Source organism: Andrographis paniculata, unplaced genomic scaffold, assembly GCF_009805555.1.
Source record: "Andrographis paniculata isolate CXL003 unplaced genomic scaffold, ASM980555v1 Contig5END, whole genome shotgun sequence".
NCBI lineage: Eukaryota > Viridiplantae > Streptophyta > Magnoliopsida > Lamiales > Acanthaceae > Andrographis > Andrographis paniculata.
Window position 1 is genome coordinate 2342056 of NW_026137595.1, and position 14018 is coordinate 2356073.

At 39.4% G+C, this 14018-nt stretch overlaps 1 protein-coding gene across 1 annotated transcript in view; it reads right to left on the reverse strand.

Moving 5' to 3' along the window:
* Nucleotides 1-3512: 3512 nt before the first annotated feature.
* LOC127259152 (xanthine dehydrogenase 1-like) overlaps nucleotides 3513-14018 on the reverse strand; it is a 38452-nt gene continuing 27946 nt past the window's right edge. The window contains 4 exon segments of the mRNA XM_051286299.1: nucleotides 3513-4134; nucleotides 4570-4619; nucleotides 4622-4742; nucleotides 5835-6071. Coding sequence (XP_051142256.1) covers nucleotides 3892-4134; nucleotides 4570-4619; nucleotides 4622-4742; nucleotides 5835-6071 — 651 coding nt within the window. The 3' untranslated portion in view covers nucleotides 3513-3891.

Here is a 14018-nt window from a genome sequence, read left to right on the forward strand (position 1 = left end):
TTGCTCCCGCGTAAGCCACTCCTGCGATCCAGGAGCGAAGTATGACATTTTCCTTGCTTTCCTCTTTTCGTCCTTGTTCATACTTGGGCTTCTCCGGTACGAAATGGGTTCGCAGGAATATGCTCTTTGCCTTTAGCCGGGCACTTTCCAAAAATATAAAGTGACTTTATACATACACACATACATACGTATGTATACATGCAATGGGTGATGTAGATAGGGCTGAGAGCCTTTTTGATGATGCTATTCTGATCCTGCTTTCTGATAAGATCAAAACCTCACTCCCACCCCAACCCAATTTGCATCATAATATATTGGCAGCATAATATGTATACTTTAGGATAAGATCAACAACATCAAAAGACTCCCAACCCCGTCTGCATTATATCACATGTTGTGTGTCTACATACACACGTGTGTATGTATAAAGTACAACCAATGGGTAATGATAAAATGGGCTGGGAGACTTTTATTGCTGTTTATTTGAGCTCGCATTAGGATCAAATCAACAGCCTCACGCTCACCCGAGCCCCATCTCGATCACCTATTGTGTGTATACATACACACATGTATATATATATAAAAAATATACATACGTCTATATATAAAGTTACTTTATACATACACTCGTACACACAATGGGTTGTGATGGAGATAGGGCTGTGAGACTTTTGATGTTGCGACCCCATCGTCACCTATTAGGTAAATATGTATAAAGTACACCCGATGGGTGATGATGCAAATGGGATTGAGAACCTTTTGATGTTGTTGATATGATCTCATATTGGATCAGATCAGCAACCCCACTCCCACCCCTAACTCCATCTGCATCATCACCTATTGTGTATATACATATATACGTGTATATATATAAAGTACACATATTTGTATGTATAAAGTCACTTTATATATACACTCGCACACCCAATGCGTTATGATGCAGGTGGGGCTGAGAACCTTTTGATGCTGCTGATCTAGTCCTACTTTGGGATCAGATTAACAGCCCCGCCCCACCCCACTCAAGATGTCTATATACACAGGTGTGTATGTATAAGGTACACTTAATGGGTGATTACGTAAATAAAGCTGAGAGCCTTTTGACATTGGGATCAGATCAACAGCCCACCTCCACCCCAGTCCCATCCACGTCATCACTTATTGTGCGTATATATACACACGTGTATATATATATAAAATAAACTCAATGGATGATGATGCAGATGGGGCTGAGAGTCTTTCAGTGCTACTGACTTTATCCCAAAGCATAAATACACACATGTGCATGTATGAAGTACACATGTATGTACGTATACATACACCCAATTATTGATGATTTAAATGGGGCTAGGAGCCTTTTGATGCTGCTTATCTAAGTCCGCATTTGGATTAAATCAACAGCCCCACCCTCACCTCACCTCACCTTAGCTCGATCTGCATTATAACCTATCTGGTGTATACACACATATGTATATGCAAATTACACATATGTGTATGTCTAAAGTAAGTCATTTTATATATACACTCGTATACCCAATGGGTTATGATACAGTTGGGGCTATGAGCCTTTTGATATTGTTGATTAGATCAACAGTCCAACACCACCCTAACTCTATCTGCATCGTCACCTATTGAGTGTATATATACACAAGTGTGTATATATAAAGTGATTTAATGCATACGCACGTAGGTGATTATGCATATGGGGCTGGGGTGGGGCTGCTGATCTGATCCCAAAGCATTAAAAGGCTCTAGCCCTATCTGCATCATCACCCATTGGATTTTTAGATGGGTCTAGAGTCTTTTAATATTGTTGATCTGATCTTGCTTTTGGATCAGATTAGCAGTCGCACCTCAGCCCAACCCCTTTGCATTATCTATTGGGTGTACGTATGTCTTAAAGATAAAATCTACAACATCAAAATGCTTTCAGCCCATCTACATCATCATCTATTAAATGTATATATACACACATGTGTACGTAGTTCCATCTGCATATATACATACACATGGTGTATTTTATAAAGTGATTTTGTATATACACTCAAAAGGTGATGGGGTGTAAAGCATAAAAAAGCTCTCAGCCCTATCCGCATCATCACCCATTGGCATTGCATGTATATATACATACATGCGTATATGTATACAACCAATGTGATGATGTAAATGGGGCTAGGAGCCTTTTGATAAAGCCGATTTGATCCTGCTTTGGGATCAAATCAGTAGTCCCCACCCCAACCCTAGTCCCATTTGCATCATCACCCATTTAGTGTATATATACATACGTATGTATATATAAAGTAACTTTATTTATATACATGCACATACATACATATATATACACCTAATGGATGATTATGCAGATGGTGCTAGGTGCCTTTTGATGGTGCTAATTTGATCATGCATTGGGATCATATCAGCAGCCCCATCCCGATCTCAGCCCTATCTGTATCCTTTATACATACACATGTATGTATATCTATACCCGATAGGTGATGATGAAAATGGTCTGATCTCGTTTTGGGATTAGATCAGCAGCTACATTCCCACTCCAACCTCATATGTATCACCTATTAGGTGTATACATACACACGTGTGTATGTATAAAAGTATGTACATACACACGTGTGTATGCATAAAGTACACATATGTGACTTTTATATATACACACGTGTGTATATATACAACCAATGGGTCATGATGCATCCCATCTCCACTCCCACTTTAACCTCATCTGTATCATCACCTATTAGATGTATAAATAGACACGTGTATAATGTAGATGGAGCGTTCTTTTTTTAACTGCTCATTCCAAGCTCAGAATTTGGGACAAGCAGAGGGGTACCAAACAACTTATCAACATGACAAGAATTAAGCTTATTTATTCCCGACAAGAATTCAAATGTGTGGAAGATCTAATGGAATAATCAGTGAGTTCAGATCATGTTAAAAATTTATGTTTACTTGTGGAATTTGATTTTCGATTTTATTATTCTACCTTTTTTTTTCTCAAAAACATAAAATTAAATACCTATTTTTTATTTAGTATTATACATTAAAATCAAATTTTACATTCAAATCATCACATCAATATATATTTATTTCACAACAAATAACTATTTCAATTTAAAACTTTACTATTCAAAATCAAAATCTTACAAGTAAATAAGTCTCAAGACACGGAACACGTACTGCAAACAAGATTTTATGAGGCCACATGACTAGTATTGTCATTGTAAGAATTTTTCAACTAGTATCATTTTACTTTCCAAAAAGGAAGTGAACAAATCCTATACTAAAAGCCATTATGCTATCTCATACATTTCGCCATGCATTCATGGAAAACGAAACAAGCAACGATACCAAGACTAGATGTAATTGAAATCTCTCAAGCCACCAATACCCTCAGCGATAATCACAGGCATTTCATAAACGGAAAATATAGAGGAGCCAAATATGGTTAATCACAAGATGCTGAAAGCAAGTACAGAGCAGGAGGTAAGAACTTACCCTCATTCTTGTTCCCATTTGATGTTTTTCACAGCAAAGGGCTGACTGTCAAGCTTTCTAAAGAGAGCATAGACTAGAACTGATTCGGCCAATTTCTTTCATATTTAACTTTAGAAGTCTATTTATTACAGATCACATATGAAAGACCATTGCTCAATCAAATGTTTTAGATAAATCAAAATATGACATAAACCAGTGTCAATGCGAGCTGCGGAATTGGTGTGATTACAACAACAAATTATAATCTGAATGAGATCAGAAGTCTTAACAACTTGAAGACACAAAATTACCACTGAATGCGAGAATTTCATGGTGCCATTCAGGATAATAAGATGCAGCAATAAGTCTGTCTTGAAATTACCACTGCACTGTCCTGGACTGATCCTAAACACTGAGTTTAGGGCGGAAGTCAGAATCACAGAAGGTTTTTGTGAATTCATCTACACAAGCCATCCGAATACGTTCAGGAGTTGCTGGATTGTCAAAAGGGAACCAGTCAGTGAGGCCTACTTCAGCCCGTGCGGCTATAATAGCATCCTTGATGGCAAAGAAAACGGATGAGGCAAGGAAAAATGGGGGCTCTCCCACTGCTTTGGATAAGTGAATGGCCTTATCATTAGGAGTATCCTGTAAATAGTCGTATATTTAAGAATGATTCAGTCACCAAAATTAACTCTCATAAAACAGAAATGAGAGCTAAAGGGAGTAGTATGGATCGACAGTTTGTCAGAGTATGGACACACAAGAATAGTTGTGTATGAATACAATAGTCGTATACAATTTGTTCATCTGATGGATTTGATACCATGGAATACATTTCTACATCAACAATAAATGATAAATAGACCTAACAGCCACATGTCGGATTTGACAACACACTAGTGGTGAAAAGTAAAACCATGGAGAGTCATGCCAATTGTATGGAGGGAAAAGGTATTTGTTTGGTTCCAGTTTTTAGTGCCTTTCTTGGGCCAATGAAATAGCGTGGGATTGCATATTTTAAAGAAAAGAAATATAAATACAAGCAAGTTCAAAGAACAGAAAAAAGATGAGTGTGCTTACCTTGAGAAGGGAGATGTTAAATTTGAAGAGGACGTCATTAATGGAAGGATTTTGTAATTACCAGGCCCGGATGTATACAAACATCCTGGTGATATCCATCTATGAGCATCATCACCCCATTTTAGCTCTTCAAGAGCCACCCACCCAAGACCTTGTACAAATGCCCCTTCAATCTGTGGATGAACCATCAACTGTATTTAAGAAACGAGCTATCACAAGTACAAGCAGTGATTGGAATTTCTTAGAATTGGGAGTGAACTTGGTGAAAAAATAAGAACAAACATATTGTGCGGATCACAAACATCGCTGGGAGGTAGTTGTGCCTCCTTGACATGTCATATTGCAACGATTCACTAGATGAGATTTCAACTTATCTTATACCCATGGAAATTAAAGACATTGTTGGAATGGAACGTGAGTACATAAGTAGAGTTTTAAGGCATTTATCAACCAAAGCTAGAGTTTAGAAACTTCTTTTAGGATTATGTAATATAATTGCTCTCCACATTTTCATGTTGTGGAATGCTAGATCCACACTTTAATCACATTTTAAAATTTATAATTTATAATTTTTTTAATTTTAATTAAACTATTTAGTTATCATGATCTTAATCTAATTATTTTTATCATACAATAGTTAATTTTACTAATGTACTTGTTAATTATTTACTAATTATAATTTACGTAAATTTTCAGATCTACAGTATTGCAGACAATTTAACCGGAACGGAGAAAGTATAATTTAGCATACATTAGTATCCTAAAGCCCTCACTGCTTCCCATTCCATATATATGAAAGTTTGAAACTATGCTTTGGAATAAGAAATCTATCATTGTGAGCTCTAGTCAAACACAAGAACAAATGAACGACCCATCAAGGTTAACCTACATCCTTTAATACTCAATTTGTTTGCCTGGGCCTATATTGGTTATGAATTGCTTGTTAAATAATCCTAAAACATTATGTGCCTCCTTTCAGGTAGTTTAAGAAAAAGTTTCATCCAGCTTGTGAGCTACACTTTATCTGTCCAAATATGGTTCAATTGTGGACCAATGAAACATCATCCAAACCTCCGTTGGTTCATGGTCATAATGTGATCTCAAACAAGTAAAAGAAGCAGCTTTCCTTATCCCCTATGGCTGATGTGGCATCCATAACAGTTAGTTAATTTGTAGCTATAATCAGCTTATATGAGAGGCTTGAACCATGGGGATTTGCAAAAGGATTCAATTTGAAGATAAAGTGAACACAAACAAAAACCAACCTGTCCAACATCAAGTGCTGGATTTAGAGAAATTCCAAGATCCAAAATCACATCAGCCCTCCTTGTATGGAAGTCTCCCGTTAATGTGTCAATTTCAACTTCAGCATATGCAGCTCCATAAGTAAAATAATTATATGGAGACCCTTTACCAGTTTTCCAGTCAAAGCCAATATCAGGTGTCTTATAAAACCCATTAGCAGAAAGGTTTATTCGCTCCATGTAGCATGCCTTGACAAGCTGGTGTAAAGCCAAACAGCGTAGGTCAGTGATAAAAAATAAAAGAAAGGACCAATAATCAATTTATTGCATAATAAGTTGAAATTGAGACTTTTACGAGGCACATGACCAGCCATGAATATCAGCATTCCATGTAGGATTTAAACTAGAAAAAATAACAAAAAAAAGTAAAGGGACAATTTGGAAGTAGCATAAATTTCCGCAAACAAACTCCATGTAACATGTTCAGATATATTTTTGTTGGTTTATTTCCGTTCGTAAATAAATAAATAAATTATGCGTATCCCAAGATGAGATGGTCGTTTATATTAATTAACATGGTACCATAGTCATAGGTCTCGTGTTTGAGTCCCGTCATCCCTATTTGTCGTTGTCCACGTGCAAGTTTCATATGGTGGCGCATATTCCTTTGCATGTGAAGTGGCATGTTGATTGACTCCCGTTTATAGATAAATAGATAAATATACATATCCCTAATAGTTTAAGTTTTTAGATGAGAAAGTCATTTATATCGTCTAACAATTTTAAAAGTTTATCGAGGCAATAAATTTACAACATTAGAGCTTCGTTTCATATGACAAATGTTGTTATAACTCCTACTTCACAAAATTCATAATAAACCTTGCATTACTCCTATATAAAGCAATTAGATAACTGTTTTTCAATAGTATTCAAACTCTTTAAAGGTGCTTCATTCAGTTATAGAGAACTTAGAAGAGGATTAAGTTGAAACCGCTGCAAGAAGTACTTTTGTTTGTTTGGTGGTTTGGATTTTGGTTTTAGTTTTTGAATAGTAAATTTTGAATTAGAATAATTGTTTGATGAGATAGAAATATGTATTGATGTGATTTAAATATAAAATTAATTTTTAATATGATATTGAAAATACAAAATAGATGTTTGATTTTATGTTTTGCATGAAATTTTTTTGGAAGAATAGTAGATATCATCCAAATCCTCCAAACAAACAATTCAATCTGAATCACTAATTGATGGGATTTGAGGCAGCCCACTTTCCTGGTCGACATTACTCTAATACTGTAGCCACGTGCACCTAGAAGCCTGGTAAAGGAACTGGGAACAAAAAGTAGTTTTGTAGTCCATGGTTCAGCTAAATTGGAGAAGTCAATCTTAATTGAATCTACCCAGTATATTGAAGTATGTCTCTATGTCCTATATTGAAATGGGCAGTGGGAAATGAGAGGTTATGCATGTACAAGAACCATGAGTTCTACGGGAATAAATGAGAGAACTAAGGAAATCATTAACTTAATGAGTCTGGAATTGACGGCTAGTAAATAACCATAAGTAGAAGGAAGGTGGTAAGAGATCATCTTTGCTTGTCTTTTGCTCTGTGAAATTGTTCATCTCCTCATCCTTTGGTAACTTTCGACTAATTAGTTACTGTTACACTGATCATTTTATTTATTGATACTTGCTAGAATAAGTACATAAGCCAAATTATAGTGGCAAGCCCCTTCGAACTTGATAACTAAAAATTATAATTTTTGTGTATATGCATTCATAGAGAATTTTTATTCGAAGAAAATAATGGGGTGGATTATGGAAAATGACTAGATATGGTAAACATTGGTGGCTGTAGACCCTGAGTAGTTATTATAGTTATTTATACTCTTTAACTGGTGAGTTTTCAGGTCGAACACAGGGATTTTATGTCATGAATTTCAAATCGAGTGCAGATTTTATAAAAGCGGAGGAAAATGCAGTGGAGGGATCCGACTTGCAGCGGATCAAAATTCTAATTCTATGAAAAGCGGTAAGTAAAAGCGGTAAAGTATTGCGGAAGCGAGCAGCGCAGAGGTGAGCGGTGGAGTGCCAGTGAGGGGCGAGCAAATGGGACACGAGCGAGTGGCACAACGAATATACGTATGTATAGATTAAGTGGTAAAGAGTGAATGAGAGGTGTTGTGTCTGAACTGTGTGTTACTTAATGGCTAGATTTTCCTGAATGAAAAGAGCAAGCGGTGTTGGTGTTTAAACGGACATATATGTATAATACGGAAGCGGGGGAAGGAGATGATGTAAATATATAAACCAAATTATAGAGAATCCTTATCACTGGTGTCTGACCTTAAGGGATTTACAACAAGACTTCAATGACACCCAGAATTGGAACATTATAAGAAAGAAACCCTACTGTCACTAGGAATTTCTGCGACCTAATAGACCACCGTCTATGCCCCATTAATTATCCCAAATTCTGCGTCATTAGTGGTTTTACCCTTCTGTTACCTCTTTTTAATCAAAACTGAATTTAAACCAGCAGTTAAGCAGGTCGACAAGGCTTTCACGTACTTAACTACATTGAACTACCTTGAAAATGTTTGTGACAAAAGACAAGGCTTGGATAATCAATTTTTATGTGCTTTAAACCAGTGAAGTGAAATTCTTTAAAATTAGGGTTTATTTAAGTGTGAAAAAGTGTGAAAGAAATGGAGATGAAGAACAGAATGATATTTCATTACTTACTAGTAAAGCTGAAATTTCTAATTCTACAAAATCGTAAATGAAAGCGATAAACTACACTAAGTAAGCAGCAAAACCATTCATGTGGAGAACTCCTTACAGGGTTGGAGTTCTCAGAGAGCAGAAAGACAACTAGAATGCACAGAAAAGAAATCGCTAGTATAAGTATATTTACATACAGGTATCTGGCCCTATTTATAGCAGGTAGAAATAACGGTTGCAAGCAGTTACAAGGTGGTTTCAACCGCTAGGCAGTTAGGCAGTTGATGACGGTTATTCTATAGAACCAGTTGCTGGCCATAACTCTTAGTGTGCTCGCTCCGCTTGTATGGGTTTGTAAAGGCGCAGATCTTCATCGTTTTCCGAATGACTGGAGGGCATTAGCGCAACTAGGCTGGCTTGTTTGTGCTGGCTGGTAGTGGAATGGTTGTACCGCTGTAGTTGGGATACTTAGTCAATATTTGAGTTGGGTTGCCGTCGCTCTGCAGCGGTGGGTGTCTGGGGCGTCGCTTGCGAGCGGGAGGGGCTGCCGCTTGTGAGTGGTGGAAGCTACCGCTTGCCTCTCTTGCCTTAGATTTCTGGGTGATGGACTCACGCTTGCGAGTGGAGATAACTGTCGCTTGTGGCGTTTGCCTTAGCTTTTCTGGCTCCAAAACACCGCTTAAAAGGGCAAAAATTGTTAATAATCTCAACAAACCAACTCAGGATTATGCCAAGCGATATAGATCAATAAACTATGCCATTAACCAGTTATTGTGATAGTTTTTATACAGAAATTCAAGTAATACGTAGTTTTGTCAAGAGAAGAATATGCTTATATTTGGAGTCATCAAACCTCCTCACATTAAACCTTTGTTCGTCCTGGAACAAATTAAATTATGGGACCAAAGAGTCATTCTGTTCACTGCAGTCAAGTATTGCTTACGATAAGTGCCATGATTTGGAGTAAGGTGAATCTCGGATAGAGACAATTGATCCTTAAGCATTCAAACTTGTCATTTGATTTAACATGAATGGAGTTATCCTGGTATTGTCTACTTTGTTTGTTTAGCAGGAATTATTTTTGATTAAGGAAGCCTTCAGCCGAAGGGTGCGGAGAATCATTTTTTTTTTTTTTTTTTTGAATCAAGAGTTTCAAACAAACATTGTGTCTGCTCATAATCTTATTTGATTTTCGCGCACCTAGGCCTTTTCAGCTCCTTTGTAATGATAGGTCCTCCTTGCTTTGCTGACATCATGTTTTAAACCATATTTAAAGATTTTTCTTTTCAAGTCATCTCTTGTGAACGAAGTCGATAGGCAGAAGTTTGCTTGCTCTACTGAGTATGGGAAATTTGAAACGAAGGGGGCACTAATCCTCACGTCCTATCCATTGTTACTTAGTTTAACACCGATGTTCGCATTATTGAAAAGGTTCGAAGGACAATTACTCAGTCTGGTGTTTGTAAGTTATCTAATTTTACTTTAAAACATATCATAGAGCTAACGCAGTGGGGTATCACAAGTATCTCAAATAAAAACACATACTTCAGATTATGGTAAGCATACAATAAAGATGAATTTCACTTGTTACCAAAAAAATTGTTGTATCGTTGATCATTTGTTCTTTGTACAGCTCTTGTCATTTCAGAAATTATGTACACGGGAGAGGACCTTTCTTTATTTTCTTTTCTCGCCTGATGGTCCTCGTCCCTGGGGAAAATTCTTTGTCAGCTGCCGCACTAGATTTTCCATTCTTTGGAGACTTCGAGTTGTGTCAAGCTGTTGTTCCATGAGGATTGCGTTCTGCTGGGTGATGGCTGAGAGTGCCTTCAGAATCTCTATTTGAGATGCACCCAAGCTTGCAGCTCGAGTCTCCAGCGCCTTTACACGCGCTTCTAGTGCAGTGCTTGCTTTCCTGCCAGCGGCCAGTCCCTCAGCCAAATTCCTTGCATATGTGTCTATCAGTGTTTGGGTCATCAGGTATTGGTAAGCATGGCTGTGTCAAATTCATCAAGTCATCTTTCTAAAGTGTCAAGAGTCGCGCGAGAGGCTGATGTGCTTGCCTCCGCGGGTGATGGTGACTGTCCCTCAGACTCAGCCGAACTGATGTCCACTGGCTCGTCTTTTCTTAAGAAATCGGGTGCTGGCTTAGGAGTGACGTCCCTCACGAAAACAAGTTGCCTCGCTGCTTCATACTCCAGCTGCTCTGCTTTCTTTCGCTCCAAGTATTTCCTGAATCGCAGCTGGAGTTGGGTGAGCGGCTTCCAGTACTTCAGCAACTTGGCCAGCACCTTCATCTTCCTTTTCTTCTGTCGCTCACACTGCCGCTTTTGTTCTAGTTGTTGCATTGCGGCGAGCAGCTGAGCTTGTTCTTCCCGAAATTTTCTTTCCTCTTCATCCTCCTCCTCATCGAAGATTGTTTTGTCAGATTTTTTTATGCCGGAGTCAGAGTGTCTACGGGTGTTCTAGTTGTTATTGGCGTTCTAGGGCTATGTGGAGACACCTGCAGAATGAGAAAATTTGTTATGACTGTCTCGACCCTTTTGATTTCATTGGCAGCTTTAGCGGTTGTGGCAGCGGGGACCTCGGCGGAATATTCTTTGTAAGCTTCTACTGTGACATCGATCCCGCCGATGGTTTCTTCAATTATAATAGTCTCCCGCTCCTTCTCTGGTCCAACAGTAGTAGGCTCCACCGCTCCCGGCTGGTTAACGGGTGTGGTTTCATTGCCTGGTCCATCAGCAGTTGGCTCGCCTGCCCCCTGCTGGTTAAAGGGGATAGGTTCATTGCCAAGTGGACTCAGCAGCACCCCCTCCGATGTTGGCCTCGCTGGTGAAGGTCGTTTGGGTTGAGCGGTGGGTTCTCTGATTGTGATCCCCTTCCTATGTCTGGAAAACGGGATCATGTCTTCATGCGCTTCCTCTTCCACCTCTTTATCATTCCCCTTCTCCTGCCTTGTCGCTCGCCGAGAGGGTATTGGATTTTTTCGTAGTGCCTCTTTTAACCTTGGCTTTTTGACAGGCTCTAGAGCGGGGTATTCCTTCCGCTTTGACCTCTTCTCACCAGCGGCTGTCACAGGAGCTTTTCCCATCTTATCCCTCTTAGCCTATTCTGCCCCGAATAAATCCTCCTCTATCTCCCGAGCAAAGTGGAGGGACTCTTCCTCCTCGTCAGCGGGAGTTTCATTGGAGATAGTTCGTTCAGAGTCGGGCTCTGTAGCGGCCTCTTCCGGATCAGTTTGGGGTGCCACTTCTTCTCTTATTATTTCCTCCTCCACAACTTTCATTTTTCTTTTTGGTGGAGGGAGAGGTACAGCTGCTTGCGCCTTCCTCTTTTTCTGTCTGAGGATGAGGGTGAACCCCTTGGACTTCAACCATGCCTTGTGGAAGACTGCTAGGAGCAGCGGCCTCATCTGTAGTTCTGGGGCTGGAGTGGGCAGGTTAACGCCCGCGCGTCGGCATAGTTCTGTGATCAGGGTACCGTGACCCAGCGTTCTCTCTACAGTTCTACGCGCCCAGATATCTATGCCAATAATCGCGCCCAAATCAATGTTAACTGTCTCCTCCAAAATCGAGCGCAAGGCAAGGAGAAAGTCAGGACGGATGTCTGTGGTGTGAGTGGTAATCATTATTCGGCTCAGCGACCACTTGACCCATTCCTTCTTCTCTTCATCCACCGACCCGCATTTTAGGTTTCTCTTGTTATATTCTGGGGTGGTGACGAAGGTCCTGTACAGTGTCTGGAGCTCAAGAGAGCTGCAGTTCTCCATTGCCTGCAGCCTGTTTTTCATCTTCTGGGTGGGGTAGTTGTGTTCCTATCCCAAGACCCGATTGATCTTTCGTGCTGAGTAGTCTACCCATCTTCCTCTAACGTATACATTTCGTAAACTCTCAGCTTGGCTAAAGTTCGCATAGAATTCCCTCACCAATGACACATCCACTGGTTCACTGGGATTCCTGATCAACCAGGTCAGGCCCCGCTCCCTCAGCTAATCGGCGAGCGGGCCTGAGATCTCTCGGGGTCAAATCCTCTCTCGTAGAGGATCCCCATTGCCTTCGCCTTTTCATACGCTGTTGCTGCCTCGATGTTAATAAAATGTACAGAGTCGAACTGTTTGGACCTCAACACATCCTTGGCAGCATCGGCGGCGTTCTTCTTCAAGATCTTCTCGCTTCTGAACGCTTTCATTTTTTCTCCAATGTCCTGGCAGGCAAGTTTGCCCTTCAACTCCTTCAACTGAAAGTCCCTTAACTCCTCGTAGTCTGACCACCAGTCACTCACCGGATGCTTCTACTCTATTTCCTCAGTGTACTCAAATCTGAGGTAATCTTCCGGGAACTCTGGAATGAACTTTTTGAATGGGATGGACTTCAGTTCTCTGAGCTTCCCCCAGTCTTCTGTCAACTCAAGTACCCTCCTCCTTCTGTAATAAGCCTCTGGCGGCGCTGGTTCCACAAATTCAACCCCCGAGGTTGTGGTTACTACTTTCCTCCTATCTGTAGATTTGATTATTTGAATTCTCCTTTCGTCTTTCTCCTCAACCTTCTCAAACTCCCTGTGCAACGATTCCCGCTTGCCTGGATCTATTTTGTTAGCTTGTTCTGGACTTAGGGTTTTCAGATTTATTGTTTAATTTGAGAAATTTATAGATCCTGCCTAAATAGTTCTAAAATGCTAACAATATTCATATACAGACAATCATTTCCAAAATCTCAATGATTTGAACCCTAACTCCTCCCCTCACAACGAAACAGAACACTACAGTGAGTGTTTCGTTGCGAAAAAGGGAGAAAATCATAGAACATCACCAAACATACATATTATTGTAAAGTTGATCCATACGAAGCAAGTATATCAGTTATTATATTTAAATCTAGCAGATAACAGACATAGTTTCACAGAAATCGAAGATATAAAAATTTTCGCAATAGTTAAAGAACAGACAGTTTTCGAGAAAATAATTTTAGATTCTGTGTTATTCTGCGTTGAATCAGAGAAAATCAACCATGAAATCGAAGTTATTGACTAAGGTTAGTCTAGATCTTACCTTAGATTGAGCTAATTTTGGCTGAAGAATCGAGATTTTTTAAATTTTATGCGCAGAGAAATGGCGGTTACTGAAGCTTCTTAAGGAAGTTACTGTAGGGTAAAAGAGGAAAATGGCTGTGAACTGAGGTATTTATAGAGTTACTGGCGCTTAGATGGAGGGGTGAGCGGAGCGATGACTAGTCCACTGTGTATTAATATAAAGGTATAAGGGTGGGTTTTCAGGGCGGATGAGCGGGTAAAACAATACTTCTAAATACCTATTAGTGACACACAAGCGGTGATGGAAGCGGTACTGGGTGAGCGATACTACTCTTCCAGTAAGTATCAGAGTGTGACAAGTGAAACGACGATTGGCTTGGGTCTGGCTTAGGTTAGAAGTTAAAATTCTAACTATTTTTCTAAAGGAACGAAACGTTAAACTTACTTCTA